The sequence below is a fragment of the Habropoda laboriosa genome, unplaced genomic scaffold (genome assembly GCF_001263275.1).
Source record: "Habropoda laboriosa isolate 0110345459 unplaced genomic scaffold, ASM126327v1 scaffold88, whole genome shotgun sequence".
NCBI lineage: Eukaryota > Metazoa > Arthropoda > Insecta > Hymenoptera > Apidae > Habropoda > Habropoda laboriosa.
Window position 1 is genome coordinate 26,892 of NW_017100219.1, and position 21,646 is coordinate 48,537.

Below are 21,646 nucleotides of genomic sequence, written 5' to 3' on the forward strand. Positions count from 1 at the left end.
CTCTTTCCTCCGTTGTTTTCTTTTTTTGTTCAAAAATTCTCTATTCTACTAGTAGAATGGAAATGTTGTTATTTTTAACACTTGGAGTTCGAGTGGGATTCCAGAGTCCCGTACCAATCCGTGATTTTCATATTTTCATGCATTCTTAACGAGTATAGAGTATTTTAATCTTGAAGCAAATTGTAGGACAAGATTAAAACACCGCTGGACTTGGAGGGTTGATAAGAAGTCGTTAGAATGCATGGAACTCTGGAGTCCCAGTGGGACTTGGAGGGTTAATCGCAATTCAGATCACTTCTTTACACTGTGAAAGTGTAAATGTTAGAAGAAATAAACGGTCCTTGTTAGATTCATTCATCGAAATTTCCCCATTTTCCTAGCAAATTGTCGATCTTCGAGCTTAACGGAAGCAGTACTATTTGTAAGCACAATTTAAATCACCTCTTTACACTATAAAAGCGTAAATATTAAATCACCCACGTTGTCGTAATAAACGATACATCGATCCCTGGTAAATTCATTCATAAAAGTTTCCGCCTCCTCTATGCGAATTACCGATCTTCCAGCTTAACGAAAGCACTACTGATTTTAATCACTTCTTTACACTATGAAAGTGTAAATATTAAATCACCCTTGCCCAAATAATTGCCCACCCTTGGCAAATTACCGAAAACATTACTGTTTTTAATCACTTCTTTACGCTATAAAAAATATAGCGGACTAGTAGCTCTATACGGTACTGGAAAATCTAAAATCACCCAAAATTTCCCCATTCCCCGAGCAAATTACCGATCATCGAGCTCAACGAAAACCTTACTACCTTTAATCACAATTCAAATCACTTCTTTACACCGTAAAACACATAGCAGATCAGTTATTATACGGTAGTATAAAATATTCTCTCCTTCCATTTGCTTAACGTACTGGAGAATTAAACTGCTCGCGCCGCGAGGAAGGGAGCGAAAAAGAGATTCGGTGGAGTAGCGGTTTCCTCGAGAGAAGGCGAACAAGAACGAAGAATAGCCACTCGAGGCTCCTTCGTGTCGTCTCGTAGATATTACCGAGTGGGAATGCCAGGTTAGAGCGGCTCGACCGCTTCCAACAAAGTTAACCTGCCGCATCAGCAGGCGATCTCACCAGCCTCGCTGGAACTCGTCTCGCTATTTATTAATATCTCGCCAACTATTGAGCGGCTACGAAAACGACCGAACATAGATCTAGGTTAGAGTATAGGTTACAGTGTGTATATACGCAAAACGAGCGTGTTTCCACGCTATTCATTAGCCAGAGTTTTCTGCGGTGTTAAGACTTCAAAGTTGGTGAAATCATTCCCCTTTCCCCTGTACAGCGGCTGCTGGTGACGCGAACCCCCTTTTCTACCTACGCGGTAAATCAATTTTAGATCGAACAGCAAAGTTCGACATTCAAGGTTTTATCGTGTATAAATTAGTTTTGGAGAAGGTCGTACCCCGCCTGTAGCGGAGAGGAAAACGCGGTTTAAAGAGACGGATCCTATTTTCGGTGCGGAGGTTTCGTTACGAACGAAGACGGTTCTTCGACGATGGAATTTTTCGATGGATCGGCTGTGATTGTTGGTCGAAGGCATGCGCATGTAGGTCGATCAAACGTAGAAAAGAAAGTGTTCTCTCTCTCTCTCTCTCTCTCTCTCTCTCTCTTTGTTGTTTCGCGGAGGAGAACTACCACCGTTTCACGTGTTGTTCATGCATGGCATTCTAATTTCGCCTCCCCTTTGACACACGATGCCATCTCCTCAGTTTGATCGACGGTTTTCATCCACGAATTTGGTAAACAGATATACGAGACGGTACAGAAGTTTGTCGTTGGAAAGAGTAGCCGAAGAGCAGCGTAGTTTCCTCACGGGGTCACGCCTGGTGCGTCTCGTTCCTTTCCCTGTTCACCGGCCACCATCTCGTTGCTGCAACTGCGTAAATGCAATTTTATCGCTATAGGGAGCCTTGTTTGCTCTCCTCCGTATCCCAGCCTCGTACTAAAAAAGAGTTTCAAGGTAATTCGTATAGAGAGGGCCTGTGCCAGATGATTTCTCCAAGCTGGCATCCGGTTTGAATAAACAGGATTAAGCCTTTTCTTAAAATATCGATCTGCATTTCCTGTTCGTAACAGTGAATGCTTCTTTTGTCGATTTTCAGATGGTACAGCCAAAGAAGCATCTCTCCCCGTTCTATCTCTATATACACTTTACCCTGTTTATTCTGCTCCGTTTCTTTCTACCAAGGGAATCTCGTAGTTGCGTCTGTGAAACCGTCGTCGTAAGAAGGGTACAATCGACAGCTTTGCTTTTAGAAAGATCATCGTAGGACGCAAAGGTAGACCACGATCTAGGTCTGTTCGATCCGAAGCACCGATAAGCCTCGATCGCGATTGGTCTCCGTGTACAATGACCCCAAATATCGACAGCAGCGTTCAGTTTGCTCCGTTACCGATCGATGATTAGAGCGAGGTCGTAAATTAAAGCATCGAGCGGCGACACCGATTGATGTAGCAGTGATAAGGGTCGTCTGTCATTTCTGAATTGATATGTGAAATTTTTGATTGTAAGCTATCGTTTGGTGCCTTCTTAACGATGCTAATTTCCGTATTGGTGGAAATTAGCGTAAGAAACATGCACTGAGATTTTTAATTTCTAAGTGTAAGAACTTTTGGTCTAAAATAATATCTGTCAGGATCAGTTAAAATAATGTTGAAAACTATATTTATTTCTCCGTCTGTCGTTGACTCCTCGTCCTTGTCAACTACGCGCTTCCTAATTCGTTCTAATACAATCTCCCGCATTCTTATTTAACACGCCCTTATATACGAGCCTTGACGCCCCTCTCTTGCCTCCGGAAAACTCTTCCACCCAGCAAAGTCAGCGCCCAGCCCTTAGCGCGTGGGGGTGTCAAGGCGTTGGGACCGGGTTTCTCCGCAGACCTCTCTCGGTCATAAACCAGCCCGGGTCCCAACATTCACTCAACCATACTCTTACATAACTCTGTTTTGTTCAATACGTGAATGGATTGGCAATTGTCTATCGATACCTTTGTTGAAACTCGCTTCAAGTCTGCTCTACTGTATTTCCAGAGAACAAGTGAGCTTCTCGGTAGTTTCTCGGAGTCTCTATCGATGTTTCTGAATAACTCGGCTCTGATTATTGTCACAGGGTTCTGTCATAAAACTGTCCACGAGGCCCGAACTCGGTTCTTCGATCTTTTATATTATATCCTTATCAACCATTAACACAATAGCGTCGGACAACCCACATATGCGTCATTTTTTGACACGAGTCCGGATGACGCGGAAATACTTTATTAAGATTTTCACACATCTGTCTCAAAATAAATTTATAAAACTCTATAATTCTGTAGTTCAATTTCTCTTCAAAAACGCCATTACACATGTTTCACGAATTAAAACGGTTAAAAGTAACTCACCACTTTCCTCAAAATTCCTTTCGAAAATATCAGCTACTTAAAAACTTCTAATTGTAAGAAAAGATGCGAAATCCAAACTTTTAAGGCACAATCAAACTTTTTAACCCTTTGCACTCCGAAACTTCTGGAAAGCCAAAGTTTTGTCGTGAAAAAAAGGATTTTCAGTGTTTACGAATTTATTGATGCGCATTTCTTGTGTTAATTTGCATTATTTCGATAATATAAAATAATATAAAAAAAGTCTGAATTGTACATTTCCCCAAAGTAATTACGCGCGTCGTCATAAAAGCGCCATTGGAGTGCAAAGGGTTAAATATACCACAACAGAGGAACCAACTCCGAATCGAGCTTCTTATCTTCCACGAATTACCATTTCGACGCATCGGTGTATTTTCACGGCCGACTGATTTTACCATTTCGCCACATCGCTTCCACCTACCATACAACGTGACCCCGCACCAATGTTCGATACAGAATCGGGCCATGCGTCGCTTAGAACGTACCTCGAACATTCGCCGGAACGTGACACTTACGACATTACCATTCCATCCCCCCCCCGTTGTCGTCGAGATTCGCGAAAGGGGTCGAATTGTCGTGATAACGTTAAAAGTGGTGACGCATGGATAGGATGAATGGAGGCGATTCGATTAGAAAGCATCGTACGGTGTAAACACAGCCATACACCATCTGCCGCGAGACGCGACAAAAGAGACAATGGAAAGCGAGGTATCGGCGGTAAACGGTGATGTGTGCGGCTCGGCAACGATTCGAGTGCATGTCATTTATAATGTAACTCAATTCCGCGGTACGATCGATGCACAACGATTCCTGCACGCAGCAAGCACGGCCATTTGAAAAATAATACCTACACGTCCCGGCCTTGCCCTTCCGTCTATCGCTCGATTTCTTTCAATTTGCCCTCGATGAAACTACCACTTCCTCTTCCACCCCCCCCCCCTTAAAAGCTCGCAGGGAAAATAACAACCTCGACAAACGAACGAATCGACGATGATTTATTAACTCGCCTCACCTGCCACACTACCTTCGGAAATCACCTTTGATACACTCGTAATCGACCTGTTCCTTTCCTCGTCGATATCACGTGTAACCGTTGAATTAGTAATCGGCTTCTTTGCCGCGATAATCTTGCTCGATGAAAAACAGATTCCACCGATTCTCAGATATAGAAACTGAACTTCTTCCATTACCGTAACCGTCTCTTAATCTTCTCTCTGTATTCCTCTCACGTTTCGATACGCGTGAGCAATAGCTGGCAAGTATTTATCTATTCGCTTTATATTCCTGCATCCTCGTGTCTCTGGAAAATCCCGAAATAATGTTCGCGAGGGATAAGGGGACACGTGGAACGGTAGGGCGTGTAAATAAACTGTGAAACGACACGGGTTTTCCCCCTTTCTTTCAACGCTCTTTCCCACGCGGTTTCGTCGTTACGCGACACTCCTTCTGTCGTGCGGAGCTCGCGAGGAAATCGCGATCAAAGTGAATAAGAAGTAGATCCCTTGGACGATTTCGTGGAAAATAGGTTGGAGGATCTATCGTTTCATCGCTGCCCTTGATTACATACAGTCGCGTGTTGCAAACGAACCTTCGATTCAGGTATATCCCTCTGTGTTTACGCTTGTCGTCGTTTGATCAGCACAGGATCAACGTCGGCATCTCTGTTTCATTGATTTCACCGAGGATGCGTCATTCCGTTCGTTTCCATCGATCCCGGCTGAAAACGTATACTTTTCCTGGCTTTCGTTCCAACCTCGTTCGTTACGTGTGCCAGCTGGAACAGGAAATCGGGGGGAGGAAGAAATTGGATGGAAGGAAGACAGGAGCGTTGAAGAAAGAGAGATATATAGTTAGCATAGTTCGGTGGCATTGAAAGGAAGCTAACGGGGCTGACAGGCGTTTTCGAGAAGCGCAAAGGAAAGGAGGTCGAGGGAAAATCGTAGGCCGTGTGTTTGCTTCCCCGAGGGAGCCTCCGTTGTCGTCTAGCTCTACTCGCGGCAGAAGCGGGGAGAGCTCCGTTATTTCGATCGTGCAACAGCGGTGCATTCGAATCGATGCACGTAATTAACCGGTGCTACGATCGCGAATTAACATAGACTGAACGACGCGTGCCGGAGATATGCATCGTGTCATTGCAGCAATGCTTCGCTAAAAGCTTGTTCCACCTTTATGCGCTCGTTCTCTGCCGCACCATGTATGTACGTTTCCTGCTTTGTGCACAGAGAAATCTGCATATAGATAAATTCTATAATTGTTGCGAATCGTTTCGCTTCTTTTTTCTTTCTGTTACGTTCAGTTGGAGTTTGGCATTGCTGAAAGTGACGGTCCGGCTGTCACGTCGCGATTCCATTGTTTAAAAATAGCGTCCTCGCTGAAAGTCGAGAGAGATTCACGCAGGAGCAAAGTCTGGTGCGATTCAACTGGTTTGTCCCGAGAAGGAGAGTAGGCGCTTGCGAATAGAAGGTCTCAATAACAGACTAGAATCTTCTCGTTCTCTATGGATACGATTGGCGACACACGTCCGTTAATCGAATCTCGTTAAGAGTCTCTCCTACACGGAGGCGTGTTTATTCGCTCGATGGAGGTAAAAAAAAGATCGCGCGGGAGTTAAAGGGAGATTCTCTCGGATCTCTCTGTTCCTTCCGCTCGTAAAACACGTTTCACGCCCGACCTTTACCTAGATTATTCGCGGCTGCACGCACGCGCTCGCTGACCTTCTTCAGCCTGCCGTTTAATTTCGTTTACGCTGACGAGAGATCGACTAGTCGCGGCTAGACCGCAATGTCAAGAACGGGCAGACCTTCGCCACGAATTCCAGCTCTCGATTAACGCGCTTCGACTGGTGGGTTCGAGGCGATATGTCGGTCGCGAGCCCTCGTGCTGTCGTTCTCTAGCGCGAGATACATGTATGTATGTACGACGAGCGCGTACGTAACCACCACGGTCTCTCTTGGTCGAGATTTGTGTCAAGTCGCTTTCAATGGCTGTTAGACGTCGAGGGATTCATTTTTCCGTAATTCCTTTCGTCTCTCTGTATCTCGCCCTGTTAACTCGTTCACCGAGGGACACGAATTAACGCGAACGAGACCGGTAATTAGAAGGTAACAATCTGCTTGTCACGTGGATTTGTAAACGAGAAGATAGCTAAGAAATGATTGAAATTATTAAACCAACGGACGAGATCGCTTTCGTCTCGGGTTGTCAGAAGAATAGAATCGAGAAATGTGGTGGATGTTCTTTTATTAAATGTTTAGGTTGAGCGGGTGTCGTTGCAACTGTACTGATTAACACTAAAACTACCGGCTGGGTCAAAATGACCCATCGGAAAATTAGAAGCTTACATGTAGAAAAGAAATTCGGAAAGTTACAAACGACTAATGGGTCATTTTTGACCCGGCCGGTAGTTCTAGTGTTAAGAGTATGTTAAGGGTTTTCTTGCTTCCGACCAATGAAGATTCGTCAAGATTCGCTTCTTGAGTTTTTCCAAACTTCGTCCCTTCCTACTTGCGGTGGTTGCTTGGCGTTTTCGCGTTCTGATTTGCCATGAATACAACTGTATTATATAATAAATATAAGATAATATATATTCTTATTATACAGGACGGTATGTGTGGGGGAAAGACATTTTTGGCATTTCTTCAATTTCGTTGGCAAAAAGAGTTGATAAACAACGTTCAGATTTTGTGAAGTATTATCAGCGAAAAAACTCCGAAATTAGAGGCAAGAATTGAGTAGAAATTAAGCAATATGTTGCATGGACAGTTTCAATCTTTCAACAGTTTATCCCGAGTGAGACTCAGTGCGTTAAATAACGAACAATTTGGCTCAAGAGAGATATTTAGGAAGAAAGATAGAAAGGCTGATGCACATTGTGCTTTAAAAATAATCACAAACGAATAAAATACGAATTCCATCGACTCTAACTCCTAATTATATTACATTATCAAAGGGTTAAAGAATACTTCAGTTCAAGGTAACGTTCATCATCCCGAATTACCAATCGAAATTGCAATTAACAAAAAGCCTCATTACCACGTACCAAAGAACACGAATTTACTTAACGGACGAACAGTCCAGTATTTTCAGATACATCACGTAGAAACGCGTGTTACCGCGGCGAACTCAATCGTATCGGAATTTGTACGAAAGAAGGCAGGTATCACGTAGCGAACTTAATTACCCGAGTTGCTTTGCAAATGTCCAATTCGAATCGGTGATTCGTTAAAGCGCGTTACGTGAAACGGCTGGTTCGTATGTAACCAGGGGGGGCGGAGATCGATATCTCTTGTTTTGTCACGTTGCCTCTATCGTGGCAAGCAACGCTTCGAGATATCGTTGGTGAAAAATTTTGGTCGCGGTGGTGTGCATTGGTAAAAATAACCGTTGTGCTTTGCATACGGCAACAGAGAGGAATGGACAAGAGAAGAGAGTAGACGCGGACGAGGATGTGTCGTGTACGGCTTATGTCACTCGCGGCGCGCCGCGAGAAGCAGAATAAAACGGCTGCGGAGGGCATGGCAATAAAACCGGTTAGCGTATCCCTCGAGCTGTTTTCCTCGTTCCTTTCCTGGATACGAGAGAACCACCGATCCTCTCCGCGCGTACAATCAAGCCCCCATCGACGATTCCTTCCTTTCTGTTGCTTCTTTCTTCTGGGACACATTCCATAAAGGCTTGTTCCGCGAAGCAGTTTCGCGTATCCTCTCTAACCCTTTGCGGCCTCTGTACGTACCTACACAATGCATTCTTCGCCGTGTACGTATGAAAAACGATCTATGGAGAAACGTTTCGAGTATCGGTCGATCCGTTTCTATTTCAAGTGCATTCCGCTCGTTAACCCTTTTCGCGGGACGATCTATCGGCCCTATGCGGGAAGTGCCACGAGAACTGTGAGATTCAGATTATCGGTCGGATGAGAAATTCAATTATTTCGTTTATTCGGTGTTAAAATTTGCTTCTAGTCGGGAAAATAGTATCGGTGGCTAACGTAAGAGAGACTGCTATAGAAATTGCTATATAGGGGAGAGTCGTGCAGTACCGACCACTCTAAGTTTTTGTACTATAACTTGGGCTAACGTTGGTAAAAATGAAATTTGAAAAAAGTCAAGAGACTACTATAGAAATTGCTATATAGGGGAGAGTCGTGCAGTACCGGCTACTCTAAGTTTTGTACTATAACTTGGGCTAACGTTGGTAAAAATGAAATTTGAAAAAAGTCATTTGTAGTACAAAGGGTGCTCGATAAAAGGGGACAAATGGTTTTTCTTAAATTTTAGAAATAAAAAAGTTGTAATTTGCAGCGAACGAAAAATTGTCGTAGAGTACCTGCCAGCTACTTAGTTGGTAGATTTCAAGGCCTGAGTAATAAATAATGTTAGTAAAAATCGTCTAAAAGTAGAACAGAACTTTTACTTAGGCATCGATATTTTCTTGATCCGTACACTCCACGCGAGCCCAACCATTGCAGCTATGAAAAGTAACTTTTGTCGTACGGAACACCAGCGTAAACGTTCAACGTCTTAGAACTCTGGTAATACCGAAGAAAAAAGAATACTCAGGGCTGTAGTATTCGTTTGTTTTTCCATCAATAGCGCAGTCAACTAACAGTATAAGCGAGATTTAGCTTTGGCCGGTACTGCACGACTCTCCCCTATTCTAGTAAATTTTCTAGAGAAATTATTATTATTTTATTACAAACGGGATCAAGTCCCATTAGTGTACATAGGGTGTATAAGCATTCAGAATGTAATACATAATACAATTCTAATAATACATAATACATAATTCAGTTACCATTACTTACATTAATTTGTACAACAAATTTTTGAAGCTGTAAGCATTGCTCAAAGAAAAGTTCAAATGCCTGCTTAGTTCTTCGGCTTCGATGCAGGCACGATTTATGGGGTCTGAATTACCGATTGTAGTCTTATAAAGGGTTGGATGAAACAACGAAGTGGATCTTAATGATCTTGATGGTGCATAAAAATTTATAGATGCTAGTAATTGCGGACAGCAAAGAACTCCATTCATCATTTTATGTAAAAACGTCAGATCATTAACGGTTCTTCTTGTTTCGAGAGATCGCATGTTAAGAGTAGACAAAATCGGATCATAATTGTGGTCTGTAAGAGTCATTCTTTGCCCTAACTTAAAAGCTGCAAACCTGAGGAAATTATTATTCTATAGAAATTTTCTAGAGAAATTATTGTTATTCTATAGGAATTACTGCAGAATTTATTATTATTCTATAGGAATTGCTATAGAAATTATTATTATTTTACAGAAATTACTAGAGACATTATTATTATTCCATAGAAATTACTATAGCAATTATTCTTATTCTATGGAAATTACTATAGAAATTATTATTATTCTACAGAAATGATACAATCAAAGATCACATTATTTATCGTTAAACATTTAATCTCGCTACAATTGCATTCCACATCCTCTAAGTAAGCGCTAAAACTTTCCCTCGGAAAATTCGCATTTTCTTCTTCATAGAGCAATTTCTAGAAGCGTGCATATCAAATCGTCATTCTTCTCATACACCGCGTAGATGAGCCTGGCAGTAACAGGATTAACATGTTTTTCATGCGACAGAAACGATGTAACGATAAGAATCGTCGAAACGTTTCCTCTGCCAAATAACAGCCTCTGTCCACGTTCGAACGTCTCCACTTTTTCAACGTCTCCCGATGGAACGCGGAAAGATTCGCGAACCTGTCCTCGAGGAGGTGTAACGTAAAATTTGACGGGGGATCTAGGTTTGTTCCTTTTGCGGTGCTGTTAAACGGCGGCTCGCGTCACCGATTACATCACATCGAAGCGTGGAATCGGTATCGTGTCACGGTTACATACCCGCATATCGCACCCACGGCGCTCGTGTTTCGTTCTCCGGAACGGCTGCGATAAATTAACCAATCGAACCGAGTTTCTCGCTCTGCTCCGAGGAAATTTTCGGCGATGACCTAAATTCCCATCTTAATCTAGAAGTCTGTGTCAGCATCGCGTGCCGAGACATTCTTCTCTCGCTTTTTATCTCCAAGAAAGAGTCTTGCATTCGTGGAATCTCGCGCGATAAATCGTTTCGCGCGTAATTTTCTTGACACTTTAAGCGTAAGCGACCCGATTTAAGGCGTAATATGTGGACGAGCGATTAAGCGCCTAAATGCCTTTATCTCGATACTTATATGATTAACACTCGGTTTACGGACATTTCTTATCACCCATCTTTACGGACACGCGTGAATGAAACCGCAGATTTTCTTTAACCCTTACGTCAATAACGAGAATTGTCGTCAACTTTATCGTCCAATTTTAATAGTTTTCTGATAAGAAAATTCTAAACTGGAGGCAAACACGGATAGGAAATGTGCGGAATAACAACGATCTGGCCGGATATTTCAATCTTTTACCCGGAAGATGAAATATTTTAAGTGAGAATTATGCAAAAGAGTACCCGGTTATTCGCGTAATGGTTAAAAAGCAACTTATTTTATTTAGAAACGATATTATATATTTATATAAAATTTATAATACGCGTAAGTGATAGGAAAGAAACGTAAACGGTTTCACTAATTTTCCTCGTGAAATTCGAAATTCGTCAAAATGGCGCGTCCCATAAAATTTTTCAGTAGAAATCTTTTGCTTCACAACGGTTATTTTATTTGGTTTCGTAAAAGTGCATGTCTCCGCAAAACTCCTAAGTATTGCGCCGCTTTAAGTGTTAAGAGGAGAATCTTCACGACCGTGTTTATACACTCCGTTTACACAATGATAAATCCTAGTGTTCCATTGCAACGAAGGAAAACGGGTGGGAAAAATGTGCAATCGGCGATAGAAAGTTCGTTTCGACGAATATGGAAATATTCGTAACGTCTCTATTCTCTGTCAGGCGCTTGTCGTTAGCGTTCTTTATCTGTCTGAAGAAACGACAGTTAAGCAAGGTCTGGCTGTGTATAACGAGCGTAGAAACGTAGAAAAGAAGCTGATAAAAGTGGCCACCTTCCCTGCCACTATTTGCACGCGGAAATTCTATTAGATAATTTGATATATTACTATCGGAAGTGTTTCACAAACGCTTCTCCCGACATTTGCGCGTTTCCACTTGTTTGCAATATTAGGAAAGAACGTCACGGACGACCTCGTGTACGTTAACGAGGAACAATTATGGAAAAAAGAAAAAGTTGGTAAAACGGTGTTGCATTATCTAACCACGCGTTACCTATAATGGAGGCTTGTAGCATAGAAGAATTTCTAAGGCTACACAGAAGTTGCTGTCGTCATCGCGGCGACCGATTTATCAGCGACGCGTTGTCGTCGAAAATTCAGACGTGGACCAGACTTCTCTGGAAAAATCGTGTATTTCGTTTGCGATAGAAAAGCTTTTCATCGCGGCGACCGATTTATCAGCGACGCGTTGTCGTCGAAAATTCAGACGTGGACCAGACTTCTCTGGAAAAATCGTGTATTTCGTTTGCGATAGAAAAGCTTTTCATCGCGGCGACCGATTTATCAGCGACGCGTTGTCGTCGAAAATTCAGACGTGGACCAGACTTCCCTGGAAGAATCGTGTATATCGTTTAGCGATAGGAAAGCTTTATTCCTCTGTCGCGAACAGTGCCTTATGTGTCACCTGTAATTAACGGTCGCGGCACACGTGAAGGCCAATCACGTGAAATTCCCTGGTTGGAAAGAGTTGAAAACGAGCCTCGGTGGGACTTCTTTGTAAACCGTTAAACGTTTCTCCTTGAACGCGTAGTAATAATGCTAATCGGTGGTCAACCGTGAAAAGCAGGCGGCACGTGACAGTAGGTTGGGAATAAGGAAAATGCAAATTGGAACGGTTTCGTCGGGACGAGTTTCGGTTTTAACGCGTTCGAGACGCAACGTGTTTTCCACCTGTCTCTCTCTCTCTCTTCCGTTCTATGAATCATTGTTATTCGCTTTCGAAAGATCCGAATCTGTCCTCCCACATGAACGTAATCTCGCTGGCGAAACCGACCGACGACCGGGGAGATCTCGGGAAAATTCGAACTGTAACGCAATTAGAACACAAACTATTAACAGCGTTATCTCTATCCATTTGACGAGTTTCCGTTATTTTTTTTCGTTTTCAATACCATCGGAGAACGTTGGACGTAACGAGGCTTCAAGGGCGGCGCGGTACGATGAAAAATGAGTTTTGCATTCCTCCGGTAAAGGTCGTTCCTAAAGTCCCTCTTAATAGAGAGACGGTTACGTGTGTATGCGTTACATATTCCTCTCGGAGAGCTGTGTGACAGGACTCGTTGAAAAATCGACACGAAGAAGGTACAATAGCGGGTCCCGGTTGTGTTACCAAAAGGTTACGCGGATCAACGATCTCTATCTGGCGGGAGAAAAAGTGCGTGACCCCTTAAATAATGTCTAGGTCAGATTTGATCGTTCCAGCGCGTTTGCATGGCGCCTGTTGGAACGGAGGAGAAAAAAGAATTGTCACATCCTCCTAGGAAACTTTTAAAATAACCTTGAAACGATTTCTTTTTTGCGTTTCTACACCCACGAACGGGAACTGATAGACACACGTGTAACGTGTGTACATCGTGGAGGTAGCAATTTGTGCATACAAAAGTGATCAGCTGGTTGATATCTTTTCCCGATAAAAATGACGTTCAATTAGACGAAGGTATCATTGGTTTGATCTTGCTCCGCAGTAAGCAACGTCCTTGACGCGTGATCAGGCTAAACGGTTGCTCTTTGAATCTGAAAACATGCTAGTTCCTCGAGGCACGTTTCATACGCGACGCGTGTACGAGGGCGTGTTACGGCACACACTTTCGAGGAGCCAACATCCCTTAGGACGATCGTTTTTAGTCAACGACGGAGGGGTAAGATCGTGGCCGAGACCTTTTCAACAACCTTTCGTAATGTTGAATAATGTAGCAGCTGTGAGTGGAGGAATGGAGACGGGAAAGAAATGATATCTGATAGAAGTACGATTCGACAAAGTAATATCGTCAAATCGATATGAATAAAAGGGAGGGAAGGACATTGATTCGTTCCACTTCACAGATGCTTGTATAATTCAAGCGAGGAGAATTTAACTAGGACTTTTACCTCGAATTTTTTACTTCACCCTCGATTTCTTTCTTTCTTTTAATTCGTATCTTCGAATCGTCCTTTCCATCGATCTCCTCTCTCTCTCTGATCAATCGGCATCTTGTGACTCGTTGCGAAGCGTTGAACCGTGGCGACGGTTAATTAAGAATAATCGACGACCGACCGTTACGACAGTTCGGTTATTGCTAGATATATAGCCGGCAATCATCGTCGATTGTGAAGGTTACGCCGTTTTGCCTGTTTGTCTTATCGAGTGCCTAGCGGCGTTGATTAAAAAAAAAAAAAGAAGGAAGAACAGCTACTCCATCTCAGGTGAATGTCAATTATTCGAAATTCGTTTCCATACCGTATCGTGTTTTTTGTCACACTTCCCGCCTGTTTGGCTGTTTAATAAAAGATGCGTTTCTGGAAAACACGTTTCACGTGATTGCAGCGAAGACGACAGGTATGCAAAGGTGGCGTGGAAAGACGTGAAGGTCGGTGACTTGGTTCACCTCTCGAACAACGAACTCGTGCCGGCCGATGTGTTGCTCTTACGGAGCAGCGATCCTCAGGGCGTAGCTTACATAGATACCTGTAACCTGGACGGTGAGACTAATCTGAAGCAACGACAAGTTGTCAGGGGTTTCGTGGATTTTCAGGACACTTTTCGACCGGCCAAGTTCCGCTCCGTGATCGAGGTCGATCAACCAAGCACTAGGATATATAGGTAAGCTGTGCTTTTATCGAACCCAAGTGCCATTGTGTTCGGGTCAGTTTGACCCGTAAGCGAACTTTGGCGTTAAATTACTTTCTGAGGAAATATCTGATTTATATGAAATTTAGCGAGTTTGTTCAATAGTATTAGAAGAATGTGTCGAGCAAAGAAAAATGTGTTTGGAGGTATTTTGTAGGAGATATTCATTTTTAATACGCTGGTATGTTGTTCGGATGAGTTTGACCCGAAATCGAACTTTGGCATTTAATAACTTTTTGAGAATGTATCTGATTTATATGAAATTTAGCGCGTTTGTTCAGTACTAGTAGGAGAGTATGTCGAGCAAAGAAAAATGTGTTTGGAGGTATTTTGTAGGAGATATTCATTTTGAATACGTTGATACGTTAACTACCTGTGAGTACAAAAGCACAGCAGGCAAAGCCATTATATATAAAAGAATTATTTGTTTTTTATATAGGAATGATGTGTCATTTTTACGTAATTATGCGTTCAATATTTCTAATTGGATTTATTTAGAGATTATCATACTTTTCCTATACGCGCCAAAGAGCAGTACCAGCGTAACAATTATTCGAACAGTGCACGAGGGTTAAAAGTGTATATACTAAGTCATCCCATAAGTTCCTGTCGAATTGTATAATACAGATCGATATTTCCAGCGAACCTTTAAATTAGATAAAAAAAAAGAAAACCCCTTCTAATTCCACAATTTTTCCTATTATTTCCTGGCAAAACCATTACGTCGTCGCTGTAGAATTTCTTGTTTCCACTTTCGGCACGAACTTACGGGGTGACCTGATAACAAGAGACGCAAGAAGAATTAAAAAATGTTGAAACTCGTGTAAATTTCAGGTTTCACGGAGCGGTGGTTCATCCGAACGGTGGTAGAGTACCTGTTTCCACGGAAAATCTTTTACTCAGGGAGTGTTTGTTAAAGAATACAGACTTTGTGGAGGGAATAGTGATATACGCTGGACACGAGACAAAGGCGATGCTGAATAATGGAGGACCTAGGTATAAGGTAAAACTTCTCGACTTTAACGGGGAGGACAGTTTAACGTGATTACTCGTGATATTAAGGCAACGCTTTTTTCCAGCGCTCAAGGCTTGAAAAACAGATGAATAAGGACGTGATATGGTGTGTGGTGATTTTAGTGATATTGTGCGTGATAGGCGCCACCGGTTGTCGTTTCTGGCTATCCGATTATGACGGTCTGACGTTCGTCCCTTTCATCCCACACCTTCAGGATCCAAACTACGAGAGTATGCTAACGTTCTGGACGTTTGTCATTATACTCCAAGTAATGATACCTTTGAGCCTGTACGTCACTATCGAAATGGCGAAAGTCGGCCAGGTTTATCACATCGGGCACGATAGCGCCCTGTACGACACGGAGACGGGACGCTCGGCTGAATGTCGCGCGCTCAATATCACGGAGGAATTGGGTCAGGTAAGCGAAATTGATTAACGTTGTGCGTGCGTCTCGATTAGGAAACACCGCCTCTTTTTTTTTTTTCTTCTATTCCGATAGGTGCAGTATATATTCTCCGATAAAACTGGTACACTGACGGAAAATAAAATGCTGTTTAGACGGTGTGCCGTGGGGGGACAGGATTACTCGCACAGCGGTGACGGTGAGAATTTGGTACCCTCCTCCCGGCTCAAGGAAGATCTCCTTATAACCACGTTTAGACAACACCTGCAAGAGTTCCTAGTCGTATTAGCGATATGTAATACAGTTGTTGTCAATTCTCAACCCCATTACGACATTATGAACTCCAGCGGAGTGATCGAGGAGCCTCAGAAGAACGGCGAAGAACGTGGAAGGTTTGTGGAAATTTCTTATTATGCTAGTAACCTTACCATCAATTATCTATCTTTTTTTCCTTCTCTGTAGGTACACAAGAATGATAGATTCCAGAAGTTTGACTCCATCGCCGGTCATCCCTTTGTCTACGCTGTCACATCCGACGAATAGTCTCGATGATACCGTGTCGTCGATTTCTTCGATAGTTGAAATGGAATCTGTTCTCAATAATACCGCTAAACTACCGAATAAAGCGCTAAGGTCACTATTCCTTTCATCGATTTTGCTTAGTTTTATCACGGTAGACTGAACGACAATTATTTACAGGCCAAGATTCCTAAACGTGACGTCGATACCGAGTCTAGGAATGGGATTGTTGGGAAGAAAATTGTCACCGAACGGAGCGCACAAAAGACGCAGTCCGCTGAGTCCCGTTATCGACGCGAGCGGCAAGAGCGGAGATGAATTGTTACCCTCCGCGGCGATTTACGAAGCGGAAAGTCCGGACGAGCTCGCGTTGGTGAACGCGGCTCGTGCTTATGACGTGAAACTTCTGAAACGAACGGCACGTAGCGCGATCGTTTGCCTACCGGATAAATCTATTCTTACTTTCGAAATTCTTCACGTAAGTTCGTTATGGATAAACGCGTACGTATACTTCTAAATCTTTTCCCCTCTGTCGAATGTTACTTTCTCTGTGAATTGTCGATGAAAGTGAATCAGAGGAAGTATGTGTGATAGGACCAATTCGTATGATTCAAATTTTAATACATGTAACGGGTTGTAAATTTTAGGTTCTGCCGTTTGACTCGAATAGAAAATGTATGTCTATTTTGGTACGGCATCCTCTCACAAACGAAGTAATATTGTACAGCAAGGGCGCCGATACGGCGATATTATCGTCTCTAATTCCTCACGAGGAGAATTCTATAATGACGATCAAAATTCGACAGCATCTGCAATCGTACGCGCGTCAAGGTCTTCGAACGTTGGTGATAGCGAAAAAGTCGTTGACGTCGCAAGAGTACGAAAATTGGCGTCAAGCGCATACAGAGGCGGAACTGGCGATGGAAAATCGCGATTTTCGTATCAAAGAGTCGTATAAGAATCTCGAATCTCATTTAAGTCTACTAGGCGCAACTGGAATTGAGGACAAACTCCAAGCTGGAGTACCGGAGACTATGGCTACGCTCATGGCAGCAGGGATCATAGTTTGGGTTCTAACAGGTATTGATTTTCATCGTAAACTTAATTTGAAAATATGTAGCTAATAGGTGTGTTGAATTCGAAGGGGACAAGCCGGAAACTGCAGTGAATATTGCATACGCAGCGCGTCTTTTTTCGCCGGCGATGCAATTATTATGGCTGCAAGCAAGATCCAAGACTGTCGCTGAGGCCTTAATTCACGGGTATTTAGAATCTGCGCGTAAAGAAAGTATAGTTCAGGGCACTGAACACAGAGGAGTGGATGACATTAGGGAAATTAGAATGTTTAACCGCGATCCAGTGGAAAATGAGGCACACAGGATAGACAATCCATGGCCGAAACAACGTGCTCTGGTTGTAGATGGAAAAACCTTGACCGTTATCCTCGATCCACGATCAGGACTAACCCGACTGTTTCTTGAGTTGACAAAAACGTGTTCAAGCGTATTGGCATGTCGAGCTACGCCACTTCAGAAAGTACGGTGAACTCGATTTCTTTTATTTTCATTCCCCCTTTTTATAATTCACCATTTCATAGATTTCTATGATATATTGAAGGCGTATATAGTGCGTATAGTGAAGGAACAGTTGGGAATGAGAACATTGGCAATTGGCGATGGCGCCAATGATGTTAGCATGATTCAAACCGCAGATGTGGGTGTTGGTATCTCCGGACACGAAGGTACACAAGCTGTCATGGCAGCAGACTTTGCCGTTTCACGATTCTCAATGCTCAGCAGACTCCTTCTTCTGCACGGACACTGGTGCTACGATCGTCTGGCTAGAATGATCTTGTATTTCTTTTACAAAAACGCCACCTTCATCTTTCTTATATTCTGGTTTCAGGTAAGCATATCCTGTTTCACCTATTTTTACTACTTATATAACAGTGACATATTATTTTGACAGTTGTACTGTGGTTTCACGGGATCAGTCATGATGGACCAAATATACTTAATGTTGTACAATTTAATATTCACGTCTGTGCCGCCACTTGTTTTGGGCGTATACGACCGAGTCGCCTCTCCAGCTGTTTTGATGTCTATGCCCCATCTCTATAAACGAGGACGTCTTGGACTCATCTATCAACCACACTCGTTTTGGATAACTATTGCTGATGCTTTGTATCAAAGTATCGTCATTTTTTTTGTAAATGAGGGTGTTAGTATAGTCTTGAAGATTTTCAGATAGTGTAAACCAATGCACCATTCTAAATCGTGATTCTTCTGTTTAGGTATACAATGATTCAACTATTGATATATGGGAATTCGGAACTACCGTAATGACTTGTTGTATCGTTGTTATGTTGACTCATGTTGCCATAGAAATTAAATCTTGGGTAAGATAAATATATCTCGGGGATATATTTAGCAACACACGTTACGAGATGTTACGATTTTATTTTCAGACTGTAATTCATGTTCTCGCTGTAATGGGATCGTTGGGAGTATTTTTCGGATTTTGTTTAATTTACAATATAGTCTGTGTTAACTGTATGGGTCTACTTTGTTCGTATTGGGTAATGGAGATGGCTATCATGCGATACACGTACTGGCTTACAGTAATACTTACCTGTGTTCTAGCACTGCTACCTAGGTATGCTTTTCACACCTCGCAATGAGTAATAGATATTGCAAAAATTATATTATACGCAGTTGTTGTTATTGTTATAGGTTGCTTTTTAAAACCATAAAGTCGACAATATCTCCAGATCTCACGCAAAGTGCCACGATTAATGCACCGTCGAAAAGTAGTAGCCATAGACAACGAATCGCTGAGAGAAGCGAAAGTAATTTCATTGCTGGTTGGTCACGTTCAACCCAGCATGCTACTATAAGGTACACATACACGCATAATTTGGTGCTTTCCCCGTGGAATATATAAATGAAAGATTATTCGTAGTATATTAGCTTGTTCAACTGTTTACGTTTTAGGACCGGAACTAAAAACGATGCATTGACAACTATCGTTGCCTGACATATCCTGAAGAGTCAAATAAGACTGTCAGCACGTTATAACAGAGTAACTAAGACTATTAACAGTGCTGCTTTATTAAAGTTATTAGAAAATGAAGCGACATCTCTTGCCGCATTTCACCAAACTTTACTGTTTCTAAGGATCGAAAAAGTATCGTTAAGAAGTGTATTATTAATTGTAACGTGCATTTTTTCATTGAAAAAAATGCTCTACTCTATCGAATCTACGTCGATCATCGGAATCATCGTTTATCGTCGATCGTTTTCGTCATTCATCGATTACAGTATTTTTAGTTGAACCGAGTGGCCTTAAATCTCAGACTACTGTTCGTTGCATTTGATGGCTGTGACTTTTAGGGACCAAGACTATTGATGCAGTAGCAATATTGATGCCCATTGCCGGTTCAAGTGAAAGGTCCGCGTGGACTCACTCGTACGTGTGCTCGAATTGCATGAGGAATTAATTAACGAATAATTCAGGTCGCGTAATTACTCTCTTCGAAATGAGTGTAAAAGAGTGTATATTGTAAAAAGGTATATGAAATGTACATTGTCTGCTACGAAGTTCATATAAATTATATTCTTAAGTTACGTATACCAGGAGTGTGATGCTTGCGTATTTCACACTCGCAATTGTATTATTATTGTAACTTTGGAAACGTATGTAATATCTGCCAGTATAGAGGTTCTATTAAACGTAATATCTTGTTGACAACACGTTGCACGTGTTGATATAGTATTTTGATAAACGATTAAGACAAATTGAGTGTATATATATATATATAGAGGGATTACCAGTAAAATCAAGTGTTCTATAAACACTATTGTTTCATTTATATCATATTTCTGCTATCTCCTACAATCCTGTAATGTGACACGTGAGAACAATATCACCTTCATTTCCAGTTTTCAATTTGCAATATTTGCTTCCACAATTTTGTTCATGACGTGTTTCAAATATTGACACAACTTTGACTGTTAGTACAATATTTTTAAGCGTGACTGTCTAATCGTACGATGGACTCTTCAAACCCCTAACTATTATACATCCCTGCAAATCATAAATTACTCCTGCATCGATTATTTGCATACGAATGCTTACTGTAATTATATTTTATTCATAGCGTGGTAATATTGTCCGTTTATGTTCTCGTTGCAGTATTGTTTCATCTGTGATTTGCGTTTGTTCAGTAATTTGCAAACAATTATAGATGAATAGTTTTCAATGAGCACCACTGCCTGATGCGGAAACGTGAAGTCACGGTGGGGATGGGATCGAAAGGCTGAAAGTGGAGTAACGGGGGATCTTTTGGCGTGCTGCGGCAACGGTTGTATCAGTACATATTCAGTACTGCTTCTGCGAAAGGTAGGCGGGATTTTGTGTGCACGATTCATTGGATCGCGATTGTGCCTGTTGTCCGGGAAACTCGCGACCAGTTGTGCTCGAAATTCTGTGAAATGAATCTCTTCGTACGAAGCGTGCATATGATAGAAGGACCAAGTGGACCATACACATTTTAGGAGTTGTTCGAGCCTCGATATCTTCTCCTTTGTCCCGAAGTCTCGTACCCCTCGAAGATGTGGTACTAAAGTTCTTTCACCGGACGGGATCTATAACTGGACCCGTACCACGTCGGACCAGTTTTAAAAAGATTAATGAGATGTCTCTTGCTTTTAGTATAGTCAGGGGAAAACACCATCGCGAGGTCACGTGATAATAAAAAGGATCAGTACGTCAACTAAGAACTGCGCGTGTATTATTGCAAAAATGTAGCGAATTACCCACATTTGAGTTACGTACGGGAATTTTTTTACGGTTGTTCTATAGTTTCTTAAACAGTCACGTTTTTTGCCCGGGAGTAATACTCAAGCGGATGACAGCTCTGGTTCTATCGCTTGTCATTCAGTGTACAACACGATAAATAAGACAAATTGGGAATATTAATTTGTCGTATACGAATGTTATATACTTTCTCATCTGCGTCATTCTGGTTTCTCTGGATGACTGTGTAATATACCTACACGTGCTCGCCACGATAGTCACAAACGGGAACAGCATTTCTAGCATAGTGTCATGAGAGACAATTAGTATCACGCGAGAAACAAATGCACAGATATTATCCACGAGTTGCAATTGACATATATACTAGCTGAATTTTGCACGCTTTTTCTTAACTGAAACTTTCTTATCCGGGGTTTCAACAGATTTTGCGCGAATGTGTTGCTCGCTTGTAATAACTACAAAACACACAGGTGTGTCAATGGCCATAAATACATACGTACAGTGAAACTATTTGAATATAAAATCGAACTGGCAATATTTATCAGCGTGTACCCTTAAACTGGTGCTACAGTGGGGCACTTGTA

General features: G+C 42.1%; 1 protein-coding gene across 2 annotated transcripts in view; it reads left to right on the top strand.

Annotated features, from left to right (window-relative positions):
* Positions 1–19,305, top strand: part of LOC108570965 (probable phospholipid-transporting ATPase VB) — a 26,421-nt gene extending 7,116 nt beyond the window's left edge. Inside the window, exons 5-18 of one of the 2 annotated variants that reach the window (XM_017932903.1) lie at positions 14,005–14,280; positions 15,142–15,310; positions 15,387–15,740; positions 15,822–16,117; positions 16,188–16,358; positions 16,425–16,722; positions 16,892–17,324; positions 17,389–17,780; positions 17,862–18,149; positions 18,213–18,464; positions 18,538–18,642; positions 18,712–18,899; positions 18,977–19,141; positions 19,238–19,305. In XM_017932903.1, coding sequence (XP_017788392.1) covers positions 14,005–14,280; positions 15,142–15,310; positions 15,387–15,740; positions 15,822–16,117; positions 16,188–16,358; positions 16,425–16,722; positions 16,892–17,324; positions 17,389–17,780; positions 17,862–18,149; positions 18,213–18,464; positions 18,538–18,642; positions 18,712–18,899; positions 18,977–19,141; positions 19,238–19,280 — 3,430 coding nt within the window. In that variant the 3' untranslated portion in view covers positions 19,281–19,305. Of the gene's footprint in view, positions 1–14,004; positions 14,281–15,141; positions 15,311–15,386; positions 15,741–15,821; positions 16,118–16,187; positions 16,359–16,424; positions 16,723–16,891; positions 17,325–17,388; positions 17,781–17,861; positions 18,150–18,193; positions 18,465–18,537; positions 18,643–18,711; positions 18,900–18,976; positions 19,142–19,237 lie in introns of those variants that run through there. The other variant, XM_017932905.1, reaches the window with a different exon arrangement.
* Positions 19,306–21,646: the final 2,341 nt, after the last annotated feature.